This window comes from Pseudorasbora parva, chromosome 9, assembly GCF_024679245.1.
Source record: "Pseudorasbora parva isolate DD20220531a chromosome 9, ASM2467924v1, whole genome shotgun sequence".
Lineage (NCBI taxonomy): Eukaryota > Metazoa > Chordata > Actinopteri > Cypriniformes > Gobionidae > Pseudorasbora > Pseudorasbora parva.
Window position 1 is genome coordinate 47,343,570 of NC_090180.1, and position 26,181 is coordinate 47,369,750.

Below are 26,181 nucleotides of genomic sequence, written 5' to 3' on the forward strand. Positions count from 1 at the left end.
ATCGCGACAGGCCTATTGAGAGTACACCGATGTTTCATGGAAGTTTGTCATGAATTTTTGCCTGAAAGTCATGGAAATATATTTGTAGAAATGTGTGAACCCTGCTCTTAGTACACACGAAAGCGACTGAGCGGCTGCCTATAAGTGGGTACTGAAGTACGGTTACTTGTGACATCCCTACTCTTTTCCTTAACTTATAAAATGAGTAAAGTGCTAAAATGGTCAATGATGAGAAATCATGCACCACTCTGATGAGCTGAAGAAAAACAACCAAAATATATCTGAGACCTGCACTTGATCCTTTAATCCTTCCAGAGTCGTAATGGTGAATTATGTTGGAGTCGTGATGAGGTTGGGTTGATTTTTGATGCATATTTATTTTGCGTTCTCTCAGATTGATCCAGTGATCGGTACTGTGGGTTTTGGGTCCGGTCTGCACGGCTGGGCCTTCACTCTGAAACAGTTTGCTGAGATGTATGTGGCCAAGTTTGCTGCAAAGGGTGAAGCCCAACTGAGCCCAGCTGATCGGTGTAAAAAAGTGGAGGACATGATGAAGAAACTCTGGGGTGACAGGTGAGATTCACAGCGGTTTAAAATAAACGTTTTAATGAGTTGAATCATGTTCTGATGATCAGAAATGCTGTTCATTTGATTTTAACAAGTCAAAACAATATTGCAAAAAGAGTTTACTATGTGAATATATAGTAAAGTGTAATTTATTCCTGTGATCAAAGCTGAATGTTCAGCATCATTACTCCAGTCTTCAGTGTCACATGATCCTTCAGATCAGGTTTGTCTAATATGCTGCTCAAGAAATATGATTATCAATATTCATATTTTTTCGGGAAAGTGATATTTTTCTTTGAATAGAATGTTAAATAAAAAAAATGTAAATCTTGTGACATTATATATGTCTTTACTGTCACTTGACTTGAAAAATGTGAACTTCGAAATTACCCGTGCTTCTTAAACTCTTGCATGTTACTCATTCTCGGTTACTCTTCCAGGTACTTTGACCCAGCCACTGGTAAATTCAGCAAGTCCGCCACCAGCCCTGATGGAAAGAAGCTGCCCCGCACCTTCGCCCAGCTCATCCTGGACCCCATCTTCAAGGTACGAGTCTGTTTGCCAACCGAAGCCTCGTCGTTTTTCGATTGCTCAGGGTGATCATTAGCCTGGATGCTAGCCAAACTCAAACAACATCTGAGCTCGGGCAGTTTGGTCAGGACTTGATCCATAGAGGAGTAATTATGCCTGAACAGAAACTGATCGGACCAATCAAATTTTCAGGGTGAGCTTTAGACAATGATGGGACAGGTGATAATCATGCACATCATCAAAGGCGCTTGGGTTCAAATCCTACATGGAGAACTTGTTCGTAAATGCATTCACCCTCACTAGTTCTCACTGAAATGATCATGTTCATACTCTGTGTATCCTTAAATTATTATCCTAAAACACCCGCATAGATCGATTATTCCAGCGTGCATACAGACAGGGCTGCCAAGTTTTTACAACAAAATTCGCCAACTACTAGCCCAAAACAATAGCTTCTCGGGGGGGTTCTCCGGGGAAAGAAATTGTGATTTAGGGGTAAAATGTGTTATTTTGGCTAGCTTGCCTGCTAATTCCTGGGTCTATATATCACAATTTGAGGTCGCTTCACTTCAACCTGCGGAAATGGAAAACAACCTGCGGGAAAACCGCAGACTTGGCAACACAGTGCAGTTGAATTCTGTTGACATTTGACAACTAACGTTAAATGTAGTCTGATCCAATTGAGGTCTTTCCTGGTTTGGTTGAATAACGCCCCTTAATCACAGCCCAATGGAGCATCAAACTCATATTCTGACTAGAATGGAGTATGACCACGTCAGGCTAGGTGATCATAACCGTCTTCCTCAATCTCCAGGTGTTCGATGCCATCATGAACTTCAAGAAGGAGGAAACCGCCAAGCTGATTGAGAAGCTGGACATCAAGCTGGACTCTGAGGATAAGGATAAAGAAGGCAAGCCCCTGCTGAAGGCTGTGATGCGCCGCTGGCTGCCCGCTGGAGAGGCTCTGCTTCAGATGATCACCATCCACCTGCCCTCTCCCGTCACGGCCCAGAGGTACCGCTGCGAGCTGCTTTATGAAGGACCTGGAGATGATGAAGCTGCCATGGGTATGACTATTTTACTTTTATAGTATATTTATGCATTCGGTATTCTGGGCATGTGCCTATTGCATGTCAGGGAGAGTTATGTAACTTAAATTGTAGGGCTGGGCAAATTGTTTTTGATTAATCTTTTTTTAAATGTGATTTGATTAAAAAAAAATTATTCTCAAAGGCCACTAGGGCTGTCACTTTATTCGATATTCTAATATGCATTCAAACATGAAATACCCGTAATTGATCTATAAATAAACAATACGTTTTTTAAAGTGCCATGTAGCGCTATTTTATTTTTTTTACAGTAGGTGCGTTTAATGCAAATGCTCCTTATAAACACCTCAGTCGGAATAAAAATGCCCAAACCGAATGAAATTGTAATCTGTTTGAGAGGGTTGGGCTAAACCTTTTCATGAATCGATCAAACAACCGGTCGTAGTTATTCGAATATATTCAAATACATTGCTTCATCTGTTCGAATTAGTTTTTTCTGAAATGACAGCCCTAAAGGCCACAAATCTATTTATTGCCACTACCGTATTTTCTGATTTAAAGCTGGGTGAATGCTAGATGTAACAAGCTGTCATTTTTACCCTTCTGGTCAAATACTGTGCTGCAGACATTAACAGCTTATACTGTGATTAATTGCATGCATTGATAAGTTAAAGTGGCATAATCCATGGCTAGCTATGCATTAAACCATTGAAATGCACTAAGGATGCACCGACATGAAATTCTTGGCCGAAGCTGAATAATAATGAAATGCTTGGCCGAATACCGAACACGGTGTTTCGCATTTTTTCCATTTATTTGGCCATTTTTTTACCATTACAATAATTAAATAGTAAAAATTAGCGTTTTACTATTTTGTTGCTTTTCAGAGAAATGTATCAAATAACAAAAATACACTCTGTATGTCTACAACATCAAATGTGCATTGAATAGTGCAAAAAAGGTGGATGAACCCAAAACAAATAAATAACTGTCCTAGACATAAGCCTACTTAGCCTACTTCTTCAGGAAAAGTGGCAGGTTCTTCTTTATGAAAAGTAGCTTCTCTGCTTTCTCACATGAAAGTCAGTTCCTCTTCTCATCGATGACATGTCAGCAGTGTGGAAGCACTGTTTAGAGCTGCATCTCATGTTTGCTGCATAAAGCGCACGCCTCTCACTCTACGTGGGTTACTATTTGATCGCGTCATTAAAAACGTCATTGTTCGGCAAAAATTATTCAGCCTTTTTACTTATTTGGCCGAATACGGAAAGTGCTTTTTTTGGGGGTATTTTCGGCCGAATAATTTCGGTTGCCGAACATTCGGTGCATCCCTAAAATGCACTTCATGTCAGGTGGGTTTTTTCTAACTGTGCATTTAAAGGACACTTCCGGTGAAAAATGAACCTATAGGGGTAATTAACAGATGGTTACCGAGTAAATCATTCTCTGAGATGCGTTTTCATGAAATCGAATGTAAAGAGTATTATCTCTAAAAACAGATTAGCTTATAACGCTTGTCTATGGGGCTCAGAATAAGTGAAATTAAATCGCTAGTTAATACCACTAACAAGGCTCAAAATAGCCTCACACTAACACGGCAGCATAATGGGGTCCCTTCATGCAAACCGAAGCAATGAGAACTTTGTAAGTGTACAAACAGTTTAATAAGAAGATACTTTATAAAGACAGTACATACGTTTTTTCGGATAGCAGCCATCTTGGAAAACAGTCTCGACTATCCCTTGCATGTCTGATTTTGTCTTCACAGGTATTAAGAACTGTGACCCGAAGGCTCCCCTCATGATGTACATCTCAAAAATGGTGCCAACCACCGATAAGGGTCGTTTCTATGCGTTCGGCCGTGTGTTCTCTGGCTGTGTGTCCACTGGGCTGAAAGTCAGAATCATGGGACCAAACTTCACCCCTGGGAAAAAGGAGGATCTTTACCTGAAACCCATCCAGAGGTCAGGAGCGCTCCAGACACACTAACACTAGTGATGCACTTAAAGAGTCAGGGGTTGGGGATCATGGTTTTGTTTGTTTTTTGTCTGCGGAAATCAAATTTTATAAACTTAAACTAAGCTGTATATTTTTAAATGGCTCTGGCCTAACTATCCTGTTGATGTCCTGGCTGGTCAATGAGGAGAAACCATGCACCACTCTGATAAAGTGATCGATAACTCTTTCCCAAGTATCTGAGACCGCCAGACATGAACATGTTCAAATCTATAGTGTTGTGTGTAGAGGTCGACCGATAGTGGATTTTACCGATATCTAGGTTGTACCACGCTTGCCGATAACCGATTAATCGACCGATATATTTAAAAAAGATACTAGATTAAAATAATAAACACAAAACAGTGCTGAACTTTATTACACGAAATAAAAAACAACTGAACCAAGAACTGTTCTAAATTGCATATGTAAATATGAATATTTTAAAATGACAAGTTCTAACAGAAAAAATCTACAGAAAATAACTAAAACACTAAAATTTTACAAATAAATGTTTCTTTAGCTATAACCTAGAAACATGTAAGTGAATGTCAGGTAACAGACTGCAAGTCCTATTTTTAACCAGGATTTATTACATTATTTAGCTAGCTTACGTGAATAAGCAATAACTATTACACGGTGTAAAATGTATGAGCAATACAATTGTTTCTTAATCATTCATGTTAGTTCATAGTGCATAAAAAGGTTAACAAATAAAACTAACAATGAATAATACTTCTACAGCATTTATTAACCTTACTTAATGTTACACATGTAATATTGGATATAAAGTATTATAATGGATTATTGTATTAAGCGTTATTTCATATGAATCCAAACAGTTTGCTTTTTTAGAACACTTGACTTTTCTTATCAAAATAAAATATGTATTGAAATCGAATGCATTTCTGATGTGTTTATATTTCTGTCGAATGCATGACCATACAGTCTGGTTTCTTACATCACTAGTTGTTACATCGCTTTAACTGCTTGAGGTAAATGTTACAGCTAATGTTAGCGTCCTCTCAGCCTCGACGACAAAGTAAAGTACATACATACTGCTGTTCTTTTGCCGCCAAAGCATCTAGTTGCCAAAAAAAATACTTTATACTGATTTGGCAACATGTACTGAAGTGTTCTTTATACATACTGTTTCCCTTTCGGTGTTTTAAACGCGCGTCAGATTCGTGAAGCGCGCAGCCTCACGTGTCCTCACGTGTTAGCGTAAACAGTGATGATTTTTTATTTGGCCTCTAGAGGCCGCTCTCGCACTATATAATGCCACAACGCTTCTCAGAGCTCTTGTAGGCTACTGTGTAATGACAGCACCCTTCTCAGCCGCTCCCACAATGGACGCCGGAAAAACTATCCGTATTGGTTTTTGACGATAACGATTGTTTCACTAATCCGCTATCGGTGCCAATTAATCGGCAAATCCGATGAATCGGTCGACCTCTAGTTGTGTGTCATGGTAATTGTGAATAAACATGGTTTTACCATGGTAATTTTCTTTTGCGTAGTGGTGGTACTTAACTGCATTTCACTCGTTTTGTGAGCCAAATGACTTTCCATTTTAATGTTTATTGAATGTATTCATTGCCAACGTTTCTGTGCATCACTAATATGGGTAACTTGGATATATCGCGATATAGAAATGTGACAATATGTATCGTTGATTAAAACTATGGTTTGCCATAGTTTTATCAAAGACTCAGCTTGCTGTAGTCTGCCTATTTATAAGGTATAATTCACACAAATGTACAAATGTAAACTCAGTCATCATGAGCTCACCATGTAGTTTTTCGTTTAACTTCCAAACACAAATGAAGATATTCTTTATGAAACCTGACGGATTTCTGTCCCCCCATTTAAAGTCCATTATTTCAGTGGCCATATTACATTAAACTACTATATATAATGTTGAATATAATGTATAATGATGCAATGGGGGAATATTTGTTGGTCCTAATATTAGTTTAATAAGTAAATAAAATATGTTGGTTTAAAATATAGGGATACATTTCGAATCGTGACGCGAGTGTATCATTACACCCCTATAAGTAAACTTTTTTTACTTCCTTTCTGACCCTAAATGTCACTTCTAGGACCATTTTGATGATGGGTCGTTACGTTGAGCCCATTGAAGACGTGCCGTGTGGTAACATCGTGGGTCTGGTTGGCGTGGACCAGTTTTTGGTGAAGACCGGGACCATCACGACCTTCGAGCAGGCCCACAACATGCGTGTGATGAAGTTCAGCGTCAGCCCTGTGGTCAGAGTGGCGGTGGAGGCCAAGAATCCTGCTGACCTGCCCAAACTAGTGGAGGGTCTCAAACGCCTGGCCAAATCCGACCCCATGGTGCAGTGCATCATTGAGGAGTCCGGAGAGCACATCATTGCCGGCGCCGGAGAACTTCACCTGGAAATCTGCCTTAAAGATCTGGAGGAGGACCACGCTTGCATTCCACTAAAGGTTTGTGCTTAAACTACATCTTTAAAATTGACTTTATGCTTTATGCAATGAAAGCAGTGCACTAATATAGAACGGTGATTAAACTGACTGGAACTACTTGTGCAGCCAATCAGAATTGAGTATTCAGATAAGATGTGGTATAATTCAATATAACAATCAGGGCCGGATTTACCTCCGTGACATGGGCAAAAGAAAACGCTCAAACATCCAGTTCTTTATTTACCATTGCAAAAAAGCAGCGACGGTGCAAACTGCATGCAACGCTTCGTTCACAATAAATATTGTGGAGTGAAAGCCACAGTCACAAAACTGACAGTTTGAGGATCCAATAATGTCTTAATACATTTCAATTTTTAATACATTTGCAAATACATTTTAAATGTAATACATTTTAAAAGCACAAAATGGAAGCAATGACGCAACGTTACAAAGCACAATCAACATAACCGCAAAGACTACAAACGAGGCTTTTCGGGCAAGTGTTTTATTTAGCTTTCACCGTGTAACACATTTGCATAATACCCGCCTACTGGCTGCTGCAACATTAAACGGTTGACCAGTCAGCAACAGATTTGACCAAACAGAGCAAATATTGAATCCAGTCATAAAAACATAATTTACTGTATAATGTGGAATGTCACTGAATTTGTCACATTTCTGATTAATAAATAAGCAGGTCAGCACACTTTAATCCGGATTATAGACCCATCAAAATAAAAGTTGAAGAAATTGATAAATATATTACTGTTGTACAGAATTAAACTCTCAATGTTTGGATGAATATTTATTTTTACTCCATGTGTTAGTTAACACTAGCGCTCGTTCGTGCAGCGCTGTTTAATTTTATGATTGAATTAATATTGTGTTTATTTGATTGCCAGAAATTAATAGACAACACAATTTGAGTCAGAAATTTGTTTATTATTTAGATTAGTTTAAATGTAATCTTAGTCATTAAAATAAAATCTACAAAGCGTATAAAAGCGAATTTGAAAAATGTAATTTCATAGGGCCTTAACCTGATAACCGTCACGAGGACGAGGACGCACTGAAGGTCTCTTTGTTTAAATTAGCTCAAAATTACTATCAGATGTAAGTAATTACCTTGACAAACTATACATCATTAAAAAGATCTAAGACTAAAGTTTAATTTTTTTACCTCTGTTTTATTCTCAAAGTCTTATAGTGACCGTAATGTGTTAATATGTTCCAGGAGTTATGAATATGATCTTGGGCGTCGCTACCTTTTGATTGTAATATGCGCGTCATTTGCTCCCATTCATAAAAAACTCCTCCTTGGTCGTCATGAAGACACTCGACAAAACAACTTCCCTCAGGGCTTTTACTTCAAAAGTGTGCAGATGTGGAGAAATATTGATAGATTCTCACACGTTTGAGTCAAATTTCTATACAGAGAAGTATTATTTATTCAATCTTTATCCAAAATCCGCGGATGTATGATTATGAGAGCAGTAGGCTGTGATATGCTGTGTTTTCAATTCATTCTGGCAGCCGGAGGGCGCTGGAAAGCTGTACTACTGAAAATTCACCCCATGGGGAACACATGAAGAACAGACACACCATGTGACATTCAGGAAGTATCTGACATATGGACATATCCACACAGCTCCCTGGGATCGTCAGATCGCTATTTTATGCAGATAGACACGTTTTAAGACAATAAACACACAATCGCGGCAATATATGGTTGGTCTGTGTTCTTTATGCCATGTTGGATGGTTTCATAATAGATGATATTTATAATGCAATGCTATTCCACATAGCTTTTAGCATTGTATATTTTCTGTCAGATTTTTTGACCCGAAGGTATATGAGATCACATATTGTTATATAAAACACTCTACATATAAAATATAAAGTGATATGAAGCAAGTTTTGAATAAAACATGATTTTAATCGTATAAATTGTTGTTTTGCTGGTGTGCTAAGCTAACATGCTAGCTTGCCCTAGATGCACCTGCCACTGAGTAAATACTTTATTTTTATGAACATTTTCTAAATGTAAAACTACTGAAATGCTTATTTGGACGAAATGCATTCAATAGAGTCTCAGTGAGGGTAAAGTGAGAGGTTTGATTTAGAAATGAGGTTTGAATAGAACAGTTTGAATAGAGAATCGTTAGTAATTATAATGCAGACAAAAGAATAATAATTAGAGCCATAACCAGTCCGCAGAAGTGTGAATGCCGGGGAGACAAACTGAATGGGGCAGTTTGCACCTCTAAACAATAGAGGCAATACAGCGACTGAAAGCTGAGAAGATGTGGCAATAAACATCAGTTGATATTTCAGCGATATCTCAAAATAAAATCACATGAAACGATCTTGTAAAACGTTTAATAAAATGCAGAGTTTTAGACTGATCATCTTCAGATCTGAAATATAACATGGTCAGACTTGTGGCTTTAGCTGTAGTGCATTTCTAGATTTCTCCAAGGCCCACTTCAATTTTATTTTCATAAAGATATATCATACAAATAAATTTCTAATAACTTTACAAAACTTTGAAGCTTATTATAGCTTTTTTTTATTATAAAAAATATTATCATTTTGACTTTACAGTAAACTGCCAGGTGTCTGCTTTCAAATGAGACCATAATTATGCTTTTAGTGCAAAGGATTCACAAACTGTATTTGATTTAGTCTGAGTATACATTTCTTAGGATTTTTTCAAAATTTAGAAATCAGCTTAACAGGTTAAACATGTATTTTTGGTTAAATTATTAATAAATTAAGTTGTATTTGTGTACAAGTTTCATGATTTCAAGCATGCTTGTTGATCACTAAAATTTATTATAACTCTTAAAATGGTGTACAACAAAATCAGAATCCAGAAAAACTATTTGGGGTAAAAAATAAATCCGATTTCATAGGGTCTTTAATGTATAGTTCATGTTTTTCCATCTTTAAATCATGTAAATGCACCCCAAACATTAAATTACGAACCTTTAAATGTGCATGATTTGGGCATTCTTGCAAGACTTTACACATTACTAAGTTAGAGAGACCCAGAAAACCTTAGAAATCTGTGTAAAATTAAACTTGGAGACTAAATTGATTATACAGTGTTTATTGTAGTTTGTTGAATCTGCATCTGCTATTATTACATGGCAGTGAATCTGATATGGCTGTAAATTTAAATCCCTAACCTGTCGATCTGCTTCTCCAACAGAAAAACATTTTTAGTCACAAATCTGACAATATAATTTTAACATCAATGTAAACAAACAAAAAATTTAATGCATAAATACCAAAAACTCTTTACTTGACTTGGTAATATATAGTTATATCAACTAAAACTTAATATCAAGAACATCCAGGTAAACGGACACCTGAACTGGGGTGGACGACCGAAAACTAGACTTCACAATGTTGAAGTAGCTTATTAAAATCATTCAGATATCGCGTGCCATTACAAAAAGGATATTGTGATATGTACGTTTGTGATATTTTGATATATTGTGCAGCCCTACTTAGTAATGTTTTAAGTCTTCTTTTGTAAGAGACCCAGAAAACCTTAGAAATCTCAATATTAAATTTAGTCTCCAAGTTGTATTTTATACAAACGTTTATTGTATTGTCTGTTGAATCGGCATCTGCCGTGTTATTACGTGGCAAAATAATCAGCCTGTAAATCTGCTGCTATGGCTGTAAATTTAAATCCCTAAAAGCTTCATGATTTCAATAAGACATGCTTGCTGATCACTAAAATTTAATATAACTTAAAATGGTGTCCAAAAGATTCACAATCCAGAAAGAAATTTCGGGTAAAAATTAAACCAATTTCATAGGGCCTTTTAATGTAGTGTTTTTTTTATCATGTAATTGCAGACCCCAAAAAATATATTATAAATATGTATAACTATATATTTAAAAACTATATAAAATTATGAACTATAAATGTGCATGATATGGGTACTCTAACTTTACTAATGTGCAAAGTCTTTTGTACGAACGTTAGAAATCTGTGTATTCAATTTAGTCTCCAAGTTGAATTTTATACAGCGTTTATTGTATTGTCTGTTGAATCGGCATCTGCCGTGTTATTACATGGCAAAATAATGAGCCTGTGAATCTGCTATGGCTGTAAATTTAATTCCCTAACCCGTTGTTCTGGTTCTCCAACAGAAATCGGACCCTGTTGTGTCCTACAGGGAGACGGTCAGTGCCGAATCAGACCAGATGTGTTTGTCCAAATCCCCCAATAAGCACAACCGCCTTTACATGAAGGCCAGACCGTTCCCCGACGGCCTCGCTGAAGACATCGATAAGGGCGACGTGACGTCCCGTCAGGAGCTGAAGGCCCGAGCCAGATATCTGGCCGAGAAATACGAGTGGGAGGTCACTGAAGCCCGTAAGATCTGGTGCTTCGGACCCGACGGAACCGGACCCAATCTCCTGATGGACGTGACCAAGGGAGTGCAGTACCTGAATGAGATCAAGGACAGCGTTGTGGCTGGATTCCAGTGGGCCACTAAAGAGGTGAGACGTTCAGAATGAAATGAGATTTGGTTCGCTAACGTTCCTGTTGATGTCCTGGCTGGTCAATGAGGAGAAACCATGCACCACTCTGATAAAGTGATCGATAACTCTTTCCCAAGTATCTGAGACCGCCACAGACATGAACATGTTCATATATATATACACTGTATTTTCTGCAGTATAAGTCGCATCAGTCAAAAAATGCGTCATGAAGAGGAAAAAAAACATAAGTCGCACTGGACTATAAGTCGCATTATGGCAGGAACGGAGAGTGGGAGCTGTGCATAACCGAGCCGCAGAAAGAAAGTTTGAAGTGAGTGAGAAACTTGAGGGACTGATGAAAAGCAGACGTTTCTTTAACTGAAATGAATAATACAAAGAAAGCTAATCGTGGACTGAAAGCAAGATGGCCAGAGCTGGAGGAACGAGTCCACAGATGCTTGAACAACGCTCAGCCGTGTGAGACAAATTAGGGATGTTAACCGATGACCGTTTGACCGATAGTTGCCCGCATCAACGTTAACCGATTAAAGTTGTCGTTTAAAAAAAAAAGTGATCTCTAAACTAGTCTATTACAGACAGTGGACTACGCTACTACAGTTAGCCGTCTCATTCCAAAATCTTTTGTCAAAATCAATTTTTCATAACTCGCCTGTTTGTACTTAATAAACCAATGAAAACATTTGGCGTGAGGTCACAGCGTTTGGGTTTGCGCGCTCACAAGGTTTGCAAAAAGTAAACCGGCTAAAACACTCGAGGTTAGATGTTGTTTGTTCAGTCTTTCTCAGTTGTTGTCTTCAATATTTCAGTTAAGTTTTTTATTCTGGTTTAAGTTAATTTTTTAGGGGTAGGCTACAGGAGCAGCATAGAGCGCCCTCTCGCGACTATTTGTTTATTCTTGTCAATCAGTATACATTTTTTTTTTTACTTGCAGGATTTTTTTTAAAAATGCATAATTTCAACCACAACTCCTTGAATCCAGTCAAATTTTTGGTGCGTATTCGTGGTTCAAGTGAGACTAAGGGTGCTTTCACACCTACCTTGTTTGGTCCGGATTTTCGGACTTTTCAGTTTGGTACGAACCAAAATTACAGGTGTGAAACCTCCCTCGGACCATGGTCCGGACCAAACAGACGAAATTTGGTCCGACGTCAAGAGGTAGTCTCGGTCCGGACCAAACTGAACAAAGGTTCGGTTCGTTTCTTGTGTGAAAGCATTTTCTGTATAGTTCGGACTTTCAGACCATTTACAGGAAGTTCTGGTGTAGGATTAGTGAAAAAAACACAGATTAAACTCACAGCACATGCAGTGATGGAGCCGCAGCATTTTAAACAGAACCGCTTGTGTAGTCATGTCAGTTCGCGTGAACGGCGTGCTCTGCTTGTGAATATATATATATATATATATATATATATATGCTGAGTTTCGTTTATTTATGAGACCGCTCCAGTTCATGTGCAGCGCAAATGATCACTCCGTCACGGGATGTCTGCTATATTATTTATTTAAGCTTATTTATTAAATTCAGGCAAATGATGAAACATTTATTAATATTAAGATACAAAATACAAAGCTTTCTACAAAACAAATCTTAATGAAGTGGTCAAAATTATTTCTGACTCGATGTCTTTGACATATATTGCACATCTGTGCACGTTTCATAATCAATATAGCCTAGATGAAATTTAAAAATAACATTATAGTATTTAAACATTACTATAAAATAAAACAAATTGTTTGGCTAAAAAGCCTATCTTCTAGGAGCTCCTCCTTTACTTGCACAACGAGGACGTTCATTAGATGGATTTGCCTCGAGTATAGTTGGTGCTGCAGATAGTAGTGCCATAATATTAACAGTATTGCCAACGATATGCGTCTGTTCATTCATTCTTGTCAAAGTTAGCCGCTGAATTTACAACACACTGACGTCAGACGCACGTCCGCTAACAAACCAATCAATGTTAAGATGCAGCCCACATAGATGATGACGACAGGACGCCCGTGCGTCATGTAAAGTTCTTTGGTGCGCTGACATAACTGCAATGTGAAAGCAAACCAAAAAGAACCAAATGTCCAAACACAAACTTTGGTTCGGACCTGGGTGCGGACTTTCAGGTGTGAAAACGGCCTAAAAGTCCTGTGGTCGTGGTCCGATAAATACTGATGGGAAGGATGAGCGCTCTTTTTCACGAGACCTCTTTAACCCATTTACTCCTAAAACGCCTGCTAAAAACGCCTATAAAAACCTATGTTATTCTAGGATAAATATCTTATCTCCTGAGGGTTTTCTGAAAAAATACTAAGAATTGTCAACGTCTACCAAAACCTTAATATCTCAGCCTCTGTAGCACTTAGAAACATGAAATAAAATACATTTTAAAGGTAAGTATCACAGGTTTTATTAAAACATGCTCCCTTAGCACTAACATAACACATTTTTTCTTAAAATTCCCAAAATCATATGGGGAAGAGAAAATATATAATTCAAATATATAAAATATAATACATAAAATGTTAAACATGCCAACACACTAAGGCATCTTGTTATGAGAGAGAGGTGGGAAAAGTCCTGAGGTGGAACTGGGAACAGTCTCAGTCTCTGAGCTCCATGGCTTAGATCTCTCCTCTGACTTTTGAACAGCATTATCCTCTCTCTCTCACACACACACGCGCACACACATCAAATAATTTGTGGCGAACGACGTGGTAAATGAAGCACTAGTGGTGCAGAGGAAGGTTACACTGCCTGCACCCCATCAGAGTTGACGGGGACCAGGACGCACGTCGGTGCCGCAGTGCTTCAGAGAACACTCTGCAACATTTCCTCCCTCTCAAACTCCTCACTATCATCCAACTCAATGTCACTCCCCTCGCTGTCAAAATCCTCCTCTGTCGTTGCCATTTTCAAGCTCGCGTCTCCGAAAAATCCAAACCAATTGCACGTGTATGTCTGATTGATTGACATGATTTTCAGCGAACCACGGTACATTTGGGTGGTCACGTGGTCTTTAGAAAATCAACAAGACCCACCTCATGTGTATTTGAACAAATGATAGTGCGTTCTATGCTGCACGCGCCATGAAATTAATGACGAATTCAAAATGCTGCGCCACGCAGCAGGAGGTTCAGAGTTGCGCAACGCAGTAACCGTCGGTAGATGTAATGCAATGTTCAAACATTTTCAGATTTAATTTAAAAATCAAGTGTTAAATGCACTTATTCCTGATAATCACATCTGTGTCACCCCTGATGAGTTTGCATCTCGGAATTTTATATAAAGATTTAATTTAACATATTAATGCATATTTTAAGACCTCTGAGAACCAAGCATGCTCATGGTCTCTTTTCGATCCTCAGGGTGTGCTGTGTGAGGAGAACATGCGTGCCGTCCGCTTTGACGTCCATGACGTGACCCTCCACACGGACGCCATCCACCGCGGCGGAGGCCAAATCATCCCAACGGCCCGCAGGGTTCTGTACGCCTGCCAGCTCACCGCTGAGCCCAGACTCATGGAGCCCGTCTACCTGGTGGAGATTCAGGTGAGGAGCCAAATCAGCTTCATTCTAATCAGCGTTATAATCTAACACACACACACACTCTCAATTTTTCTCACACAATCAATCACTCACTCTCTCTCACACACACTCACATACACACTGTCTCTCTCTCTCACTCATTAACTCACTCTCTCACTCGCAGTGCCCAGAGCAGGTGGTCGGCGGCATCTACGGCGTGTTGAACAGGAAACGAGGACACGTGTTCGAGGAGTCTCAGGTCATGGGAACGCCAATGTTTGTCGTTAAGGCCTTCCTCCCCGTCAATGAGTCTTTCGGTGAGTAACCACTCCGACTACACTTGTTTCTTCATTACATTAGTTGTTAAATAGTTGTCATAATAAAATGGCATTCAAGAACATTCTTTTGCAAAAATCTACTTTAAGTCACATTTGTTTGCATAAGTTATGCAATAGAAGGTTTTAAAGCAGCTTCACAATAAACAACAGGAAAATAGTTTATGAATCACCTCTAAAGAAGACTGTCGTTATTCTGCTAACTTGTTTGTTTAAATGCATTTATGAAGTTGGCACGATTCTGAACTAAATGCAATTTACTAGAGGTTTATGACTATTTAAACTACCTGACTTTTAATTCATTCATTGTGCTGTAAATTTAATGACACATTCCTAAAACGACAAACCGAACATTCAGAGACTAAGATCACGTGGGTGATCTGTTAATGATGTGCAGCTTAAACTCAATGATGTAAAATTGCGATCTCTGAAACCACAAGCCTATTTCTTATGTTCGAAAAATATTCCTAAATGCATCTTAGGTAACACACTTGTTTGCAAATGTGAGAAACGCTCACCCTGTTAATGTTCTCTGTGTGTGTAGGTTTCACAGCTGACCTTCGCTCCAACACCGGCGGTCAGGCTTTCCCTCAGTGTGTGTTTGACCACTGGCAGATCCTGCCCGGCGACCCCAAAGACGCCACATCCAAGCCTTTCCAGATCGTCTGCGACACACGCAAACGCAAGGGCCTGAAAGAAGGAATCCCGGCACTCGACAACTTCCTGGACAAGTTATAAACGTCTGACCGACACGCCTCCACCTGTAGCCCAACCTCTGCGCTTTACTCTCATTCCCGTTTCATTCCTTCCCTCCTGCACTCGCTTCCTTCCCTCAGAGTACACGAGGGACTGGACTGTACAGGGCACAAACACCACATCGCACATGCAGACAGGAACATCAAGTGGATTATGTAAATCTAAATAAAGAACATAAAAATGGAAAACTACTTTAGTGTGTGTGTGTGTGTGTGGCGTTTCATTGCTGCTCAGTCCAGATGTTGATCTTGTGTGTCCATTGGCTTTAGGGTCATTATTCATTATGGCCGCTTTTACATTGCAGGTCTTGATGCACATTTCCGATTTGGTGACTACTCTCTGTGTCCGTATTCCTGTGTCCGATCTCTGCATTTACACTATACACTGGCGAAGCAGCCCAAGACGTTCTGACCCAGAAAAGGAAGTCAAACAGCACGATATGTAATGGATGCAGACAAAATGACTATTCAATGTTTTGCTTTCTGCACTAAAGGTCAGCGAAATATCATCTTCCATCGCGCCATTAGTGTCATGTGATCGCAGGTCGTGCCCACCCGAGTCATTCGCCTCCTTCCCTTTTTCAGTGACGTAAGACATAGTATATAATGAATATATAGGCTAATATAGAGAATATATTGGCTAATATAATGAATATATATAGGCTAATATAGTGAATATATACTGATGAATATATAGGCTAATATAGTCAATATATAGGCTAATATAGTCAAAATATATAATGTATAGGCTAATTTAGTCAATATATAAGCTAATAAAGCGACTATATATACGCTAATATAGTGAGTATATATAATGAATATATAGAGAATATATATAATGAATATATAGGCTAATATAGTGTGTGTGTATATATATATATATATATAATGAATATATAAGCTAATATGAATATATAGGCTAATATAGAGAATATATGTAATGAATATATAGGCTAATATAGTGAATATATGTATAATGAATATATAAGCTAATATAGTGAATATATATAATGAATATATAGGCTAATATAGAGAATATATTGGCTAATATGAATATATATAGGCTAATATAGTCAACATATACTAATGAATATATAGGCTAATATAGAGAATATATATAATGAATATATACGCTAATATAGTGAGTATATATAATAAATATATATAGGCTAATATAGAGAATATATATATAATGAATATATAGGCTAATATAGTGAATATATATAATGAATATATAGGCTAATATAGAGAATATATATAATGAATATATAGGCTAATATAGTGAATATATATATAATGAATATATAGGCTAATATAGTGAATATATATAATGAATATATAAGCTAATATAGTGACTATATATATATATATAATGAATATATAAGCTAATATAGAGAATATATGTAATGAATATATAGGCTAATATAGTGAATATATATAATGAATATATAGGCTAATATATATAATGAATATATAGGCTAATATAATGAATATATAGGCTAATATAGTGAATATATATAATGAATATATAGGCTAATATAGAGAATATATATAATGAATATATAGGCTAATATAGTGAATATATATAATGAATATATAGGCTAATATATATAATGAATATATAGGCTAATATAATGAATATATAGGCTAATATAGTGAATATATATAATGAATATATAGGCTAATATAGAGAATATATATAATGAATATATAGGCTAATATAGAGAATATATATAATGAATATATAAGCTAATATAGTGACTATATAGGCGAATATATATAATGAATATATAGGCTAATATAGAGAATATATAGTCTAATATAGAGAATATATATAATGAATATAGGTTAATATAGAGAATATATATAATGAATATAGGCTAATATAGTGAATATATATAATGAATATATAGGCTAATATAGAGAATATATATAATGAATATATAGGCTAATATAGAGAATATATATAATGAATATATAGGCTAATATAGAGAATATATATAATGAATATATAGGCTAATATAGTGAATATATATAATGAATATATAGGCTAATATAGAGAATATATATTATGAATATAGACTAATATAGAGAATATATAGGCTAATATAGTGAATATATATAATGAATATATAGGCTAATATAGTGAATATATATAATGAATATATAAGCTAATATAGTGACTATATATATATATAATGAATATATAAGCTAATATAGAGAATATATGTAATGAATATATAGGCTAATATAGTGAATATATATAATGAATATATAGGCTAATATATATAATGAATATATAGGCTAATATAATGAATATATAGGCTAATATAGTGAATATATATAATGAATATATAGGCTAATATAGAGAATATATATAATGAATATATAGGCTAATATAGAGAATATATATAAAATGAATATATAGGCTAATATAGAGAATATATATAATGAATATATAAGCTAATATAGTGACTATATAGGCGAATATATATAATGAATATATAGGCTAATATAGAGAATATATAGTCTAATATAGAGAATATATATAATGAATATAGGTTAATATAGAGAATATATATAATGAATATAGGCTAATATAGTGAATATATATAATGAATATATAGGCTAATATAGAGAATATATATAATGAATATATAGGCTAATATAGAGAATATATATAATGAATATATAGGCTAATATAGAGAATATATATAATGAATATATAGGCTAATATAGTGAATATATATTATGAATATATAGGCTAATATAGAGAATATATATTATGAATATAGACTAATATAGAGAATATATAGGCTAATATAGTGAATATATATAATGAATATAGGCTAATATAGAGAATATATAGGCTAATATTGTGAATATATATAATGAATATATAGGCTAATATAGAGAATATATATAATGAATATATAGGCTAATATAGTGAATATATATAATGAATATATAGGCTAATATAGTGAATATATAGGCGAATATAGAGAATATATATAATGAATATATAGGCTAATATAGAGAATATATAGTCTAATATAGAGAATATATATAATGAATATAGGTTAATATAGAGAATATATATAATGAATATAGGCTAATATAGTGAATATATATAATTAATATATAGGCTAATATAGAGAATATATATAATGAATATATAGGCTAATATAGAGAATATATATAATGAATATATAGGCTAATATAGAGAATATATATAATGAATATATAGGCTAATATAGAGAATATATATAATGAATATATAGGCTAATATAGTGAATATATATAATGAATATATAGGCTAATATAGAGAATATATATAATGAATATAGGCTAATATAGAGAATATATAGGCTAATATAGTGAATATATATAATGAATATATAGGCTAATATAGAGAATATATATAATGAATATATAGGCTAATATAGTGAATATATATAATGAATATATAGGCTAATATAGAGAATATATATATAATGAAAATATAGGCTAATATAGAGAATATATATCATGAATATATAGGCTAATATAGAGAATATATATAATGAATATATAGGCTAATATAGTGAATATATATATAATTAATATAGAGAATATATATAATGAATATATAGGCTAATATAGAGAATAATGAATATATAAGCTAATATAGAGAATATATATAATGAATATATAGGCTAATATAGTGAATATATATAATGAATATATAGGCTAATATAGAGAATATATATATATATATATATAATGAAAATATAGGCTAATATAGAGAATATATATCATGAATATATAGGCTAATATAGAGAATATATATAATGAATATATAGGCTAATATAGTGAATATATATATAATGAATATATAGGCTAATATAGTGAATATATATAATGAATATATAGGCTAATATAGAGAATAATGAATATATAGGCTAATATAGAGAATATATATAATGAATATATAGGCTAATATAGTGAATATATATAATGAATATATAGGCTAATATAGAGAATATATATATAATGAATATATAGGCTAATATAGTGAATATATATAATGAATATATAGGCTAATATAGAGAATATATATCATGAATATATAGGCTAATATAGAGAATATATATAATGAATATATAGGCTAATATAGTGAATATATATATAATGAATATATAGGCTAATATAGTGAATATATATAATGAATATATAGGCTAATATAGAGAATAATGAATATATAGGCTAATATAGAGAATATATATAATGAATATATAGGCTAATATAGAGAATATATATAATGAATATATAGGCTAATATAGAGAATATATATATAATGAATATATAGGCTAATATAGAGAATATATATAATGAATATATAGGCTAATTTAGAGAATAATGAATATATAGGCTAATATAGAGAATATATAGGCATATATAGGTCATATTCGGTGAAAGAGGTAAATGTGATGCTCATTGTTCTCAAACTGTTTTATTGACGCCGTTGAGACACGGATTGAGAAATTACACCACATGATGCGTTTCAGTTGTGATGTATCCTCAACACACCTTCAGATATTCATTCATGTTTATTCTTTGACTATGACGAGATGAACGCGCGTCCATACAGTGATTCGTCACATTAAAGGGCGTCAAAGCGTCATTTATCGTTTGAATTTTTTGATAAAATGAACTGAATACTTAATATGCTCGTGTGGGAACACAGATTGAAGTGTGTTGCGGCGTAAAACAACCTACTGTTAAATATTGCATTCAGTACACATATGCACCGCACCGCACCGCATCCTGTACCGAAACGGTTCCGAACGAATACATGTACAGTCTCACCCCTACTCGCTATTAAAACATTTCATGGTGTTACGTCTTTTAAAAGGTTTAAATGTGTATTTATGAGCTGCCAAGAATTGTTAAAATGCCTTAAATGGTTTTTAAAGTGTTTAAAGTTCTGGTGGTGAAGAATAATTATAACCATTTATTTTAATTGGGTTCCTTATAGATGACATTCAGAATTATTTAAATGGCTTTGCTGATTTATAATGAAGGCATGTTTCACACAAACGTATTGCATCAACCATTTTCATTGCTGGAAATAAAATACTTAAACTTGATGTACTTTAATTACAAACAAGAAAACTAAGACCAAAACTACATTAATAAACTATATAGACATTTTTTATAACCTACTAACAGTGACAAAACAAAACAAAAAAGTGGAAGTGGAAATCCTAAACAATAAAATCTGATCCAAAATATTATTAAACTAATATCTCGATAAAATAACACTGGCTCATAGATTTTCCTGTAAAGCTGTTTAAATACAAAAAAAGTCAACCTTCAAATAATTATGTTCAGTTCTGCACTCAATACTTGGTGGGGAATCCTTTTGCAGAAATGACTGCTTCAGTGCGGCGTGGCGTGGAGGCGATCAGCCTGTGGCACTGCTGAGGTGTTCTGGAGGCCCAGGATGCTTCGATAGCGGCCTTAAGCTCATCCAGAGTGTTGGGTCTTGTGTCTCTCAACTTTCTCTTCACTATATCCCACAGATTCTCTATGGGGTTCAGGTCAGGAGAGTTGAGCACAGTAATACCATGGTCAGTAAACCATTTACCAGTGGTTTTGGCACTGTGAGCATGTGCCAGGTCGTGCTGAAGAAGTGCTCCAAAATCTCCTGATAGCGAGCTGCATTGACCCTGCCCTTGATCAAACACAGTGGACCAACACCAGCAGCTGACATGGCACCCCAGACCATCACTGACTGTGGGGACTTGACACTGGACTTCAGGCATTTTGGCATTTCCTTCTCCCCGGTCTTCCTCCAGACTCTGGCACCTTGATTTCCCAATGACATGCAAAATTTGCTTTCATCCGAAAAAAGTACTTTGGACCACTGAGCACCATTCCAGTGCTGCTTCTCTGTAGCCCAAAGTGTCTTGACCTGGGGAATGCGGCACCTGTAGCCCATTTCCTGCTCACGCTTGTGCACGGCGGCTCTGGATGTTTCTCCTCCAGACTCAGTCCACTGCTTCCGCAGGTCCCCCAAGGTCTGGAATCGGTTCTTCTCCACAATCTTCCTCAGGGTCCGCTCACCTCTTCTCGCTGTGCAGCGTTTTTTGCCACACTTTTTCCTTCCCACAGACTTCCCACTGAGGTGCCTTGATACAGCACTCTGGGAACAGCCTATTCGTTCAGAAATGTCTTTCTGTGTCTTCCCCTCTCGCTTGAGGGTGTCAATGATGGCCTTCTGGACAGCAGTCAGGTCGGCAGTCTTACCCATGATTGCGGTTTTGAGTAATGAACCAGGCTGGGAGTTTTTAAAAGCCTCAGGAATCTTTTGCAGGTGTTTAGAGTTAATTAGTTGATTCAGATGATTAGGTTAATAGCTCGTTTAGAGAACCTTTTCATGATATGCTAATTTTTTGAGGAATTTTGGGTTTTCATGAGCTGTATGCCAAAATCATCAGTATTAAAACAATGCGGATGATCTGGTGATTTTTAGTCCGTATAGTGCTGGTCTTCAAGAGTTATTGAGCATCTGCTCACAATATGGCACAGATTTTGACATTAATTATAATGCATTAAAGAGTAATATTATGATTGTCAGGAGTAGGGAGGACATGAAACTTACATTTCCTGATTTCTCTCTGTCTGGTATTGTTCTTAAGGTGTGTGATGAGGCTAAATATTTAGGACATTACATAACTGATGACCTGTCTGATGATAGGGACATTTTTAGACAATGTCGTATGATATATGCACAAGCTAATATGTTAATCCGAAAATTTCATATGTGCTCAGGATCAGTGAAAACTACCCTTTTTAGAGCATTTTGTACCCCTATGTATACTGCTCATTTATGGCGCCGGTATAGGAAGAGCAGCATGCAGAAACTTACTGTTGCATATAATGATGGGATGAGGCTGCTGCTTAAGGTGCCACGTTGGAGCAGTGCGAGTCAGATGTTTGTCAGTGCTGGTGTGCCCACCTGCTCTGCAGTGCTGCGCAATATCATGTACAGAAGTATGTGTAGACTGACTGACTCAGCAAATAGAATAATCTTAGCACTAACGAACCCAACACTAAGTTCAGTCAGATTCTTCTCCAGTATGTGGAGCCACTGGCGTTTTAGCTTGTATGTAAACGTGTGATATTGTGGGTTTGTTTGTTTGTTTTTTTGTGTGTGTGTTTGTACTGCTATTGTTGTATTGGTTTTACATGTTTTGGACCGTGTGTGTCCTGAATAAAAGTTTGATGATGATGATGAATAAAAGATCTGAAATATTTCAGTTGGTGTGCAATGAATCTAAAATATATGAAATTTTAATTTATCATTACATTATGGAAAATAATGAACTATCACAATATGCTACTTTTTTTAGAAGAACCTGCATATAAATAAACTTGACAGACTGAGCTGAGAAGCCTATATTAATGTTGAAATATTCTATTTATTTAACTTCCTAAACACAAATGATTAGAATATAAAACTAGAATCTAACTTTATTTTGTATATTCATACGCTCGAACTGCTCGACTGATGCGTCCCGTTTGTCAACAATAAATCCTAAAAACAAGTAGACAAAAACACTGAAAAGTAAAGTATGATTAAACTTTATTGAACATGAGCAGTCATACAAAGACCCATCTACAATCCAGAAACATCAGCGCGTGTTGGATCTGAGGTTCGTCCTGTTAATAAATACTGTGTTCCTGATGGAGTTCAATAAGTGCTGAACGGATCTAAGGAAACCTTGGCACAAACAAAAGAATCACACCGCGAGCTGAACTACTCCAACATCGATATGACTATCTTTATTCAAATAATAATAAGAAGAAGAATCTAAAAGACCATTCCAGTCCAAACTCAAATGTCAAAATATGTACAGTTACTGCTTCCGTAGGGCAGCGAATCCACCGATCATTAGTTGCATACACATCAAAAGTCGTGTTTTTCCATATAATGGAGTTAAATGTAAAGCTCTAAAACATTATGAGGTGCTTTTTTTGGCAAGGCTTTATATTGCAACCCAGATGCAAAATCCGATACACAAAAATAAAGATACATTTGTTACATCCCAGTCATTCACGGGTGAGTAATTCACGTGCTGTTAACAGTCAGTTATTAAACACAAATCCTGTAACAGTTATTTGCTGTCAGTGTTACGGTCAAGTGCAATATTATGTGCCGGTCCGCTGAGCCAGCTACGTGTAGAAGATGACTTCTGGGATCTGGCCATCCTCCACGGATGTGCCGTTGTTGTTTCCCGCGGCGTAGCAGAACGTGAAGCAGGTTTTGGTGCCAGTGCCGGAAGACTCGTGTGTGACCTTCCTCATGCCTTTAGTGCCGTAGTGCGAGTCTGGACCCTGAGAGAGAGTGAGAGAAAAAGAGAGTGAGTGAGTAAGTGAGTGAGTGCCAACCCACCCAACCAACCAACCATTCAGCCAACCAACCAACCCACCCAACCAACCAACCAATCAGCCAAGCAACCAACCAACCCACCCAACCATTCAGCCAACCAACCAACCCAACCAATTCAGCCAACCAATCAGTCAAGCAACCAACCAACCAACCCAACCCAGCCAACCATTCAGCCAACCAACCCAGCCAACCAACCCACCCAACCAACCAATCAGCCAACCAGCCCAACCATTCAGCCAAGCAACTAACCCAACCAATCAGCCAACCAACCAACCCAAACATTCAGCCAAGCAACCAACCCAACCATTCAGCCAACCAACCAACCCAACCAATTCAGCCAAGCAACCAACCCACCCACCCACCCAACCAGCCCAACCATTCAGCCAAGCAACTAACCCAACCAACCAATCAGCCAACCAACCAACCCAACCATTCAGCCAACCAACCAACCAAACCAATCAGCCAACCAACCAACCCAACCCAGCCCAGCCAACCAACCAACCCAACCAATCAGCCAAGCAACCCACCCAACCAATCAGCCAACCAACCCAACCATTCAGCCAACCAACCAACCAACCCAACCATTCAGCCAACCAACCAACCAAACCAACCATTCAGCCAACCAACCAACCAACCAACCAACCCAACCATTCAGCCAACCAACCAACCAACCAACCCAACCCTTCAGCCAACCAACCAACCAACCCAACCATTCAGCCAACCAACCAACCAACCCAACCATTCAGCCAACCAACCAACCAACCCAACCATTCAGCCAACCAACCAACCCAACCATTCAGCCAACCAACCAGCCAACCAACCATTCAGCCATCCAACCAGCCAACCAACCAACCATTCAGCCATCCAACCAACCAGCCAACCATTCAGCCAACCAACCAACCCAACCATTCAGCCAACCAACCAACCAGCCAAGCAACCAACCCAACCAATCAGCCAAGCAACCAACCCAACCAATCAGCCAAGCAACCAACCCAACCAATCAGCCAAGCAACCAACCCAACCAATCAGCCAACCAACCAGCCAACCAACCATTCAGCCATCCAACCAGCCAACCAACCCAACCATTCAGCCAACCAACCAACCAACCCAACCATTCAGCCAACCAACCAACCAAACCAACCATTCAGCCAACCAACCAACCAACCAACCAACCCAACCATTCAGCCAACCAACCAACCAACCAACCCAACCCTTCAGCCAACCAACCAACCAACCCAACCATTCAGCCAACCAACCAACCAACCCAACCATTCAGCCAACCAACCAACCAACCCAACCATTCAGCCAACCAACCAACCCAACCATTCAGCCAACCAACCAGCCAACCAACCATTCAGCCATCCAACCAGCCAACCAACCAACCATTCAGCCATCCAACCAACCAGCCAACCATTCAGCCAACCAACCAACCCAACCATTCAGCCAACCAACCAACCAGCCAAGCAACCAACCAAGCAACCAATCAGCCAAGCAACCAACCCAACCAATCAGCCAAGCAACCCAACCATTCATTCATTCATTCAACCAACCAACCAACCCAACCATTCAGCCAAGCAACCAACCCAACCAATCAGCCAAGCAACCAATCAGCCAAGCAACCAACCCAACCAATCAGCCAACCAACCCAACCCAACCCAACCATTCAGCCAACCAACCCAAACAAATAAATTAACCGACCATTCTTAATTTTTTTCTAATATTTTCAATTAAATAAATCCAGCCTCAGTGAGCAGAAGAGACTCTTTCAAAACAATTTAAGATTCTTACTGACCCCAAACTAGAATATCAGATGCGTTGTGGTGGAAGAGGTCAGCTTCAGCAGATGAAGTAATAAACGGACCAGCTCACCTTTAATGTAGCGCAGGCTGTGTAATTGACATTGGGCAGAACCTCCACCGGTTCCTTAAACATGACCCTGAAGGTGTTGGCCGACCCGTCGCAGCTGAAGCCGGTGTCGTTCTGGCCCAGAACCGTGTTGCTGTCGGTGTGAATGATCTGAA

General features: G+C 37.0%; 2 protein-coding genes across 2 annotated transcripts in view; one reads left to right on the plus strand and one right to left on the minus strand.

Moving 5' to 3' along the window:
• Positions 1-15,915, plus strand: part of eef2b (eukaryotic translation elongation factor 2b) — a 29,350-nt gene extending 13,435 nt beyond the window's left edge. Inside the window, exons 5-13 of the mRNA XM_067452871.1 lie at positions 395-573; positions 1,008-1,113; positions 1,913-2,165; positions 3,916-4,111; positions 6,248-6,614; positions 10,764-11,117; positions 14,475-14,657; positions 14,818-14,950; positions 15,513-15,915. Of these exons, the coding sequence (XP_067308972.1) occupies positions 395-573; positions 1,008-1,113; positions 1,913-2,165; positions 3,916-4,111; positions 6,248-6,614; positions 10,764-11,117; positions 14,475-14,657; positions 14,818-14,950; positions 15,513-15,706 (1,965 nt within the window). The 3' untranslated portion in view covers positions 15,707-15,915. The remainder of the gene's footprint in view (positions 1-394; positions 574-1,007; positions 1,114-1,912; positions 2,166-3,915; positions 4,112-6,247; positions 6,615-10,763; positions 11,118-14,474; positions 14,658-14,817; positions 14,951-15,512) is intronic.
• A 7,421-nt stretch (positions 15,916-23,336) lies between these two features.
• LOC137089319 (BTB/POZ domain-containing protein 2) overlaps positions 23,337-26,181 on the minus strand; it is a 12,480-nt gene continuing 9,635 nt past the window's right edge. The window contains exons 8-9 of the mRNA XM_067452873.1: positions 26,030-26,176; positions 23,337-24,105 (exon numbers count right to left, since the gene is read on the minus strand). Coding sequence (XP_067308974.1) covers positions 23,944-24,105; positions 26,030-26,176 — 309 coding nt within the window. The 3' untranslated portion in view covers positions 23,337-23,943. The remainder of the gene's footprint in view (positions 24,106-26,029; positions 26,177-26,181) is intronic.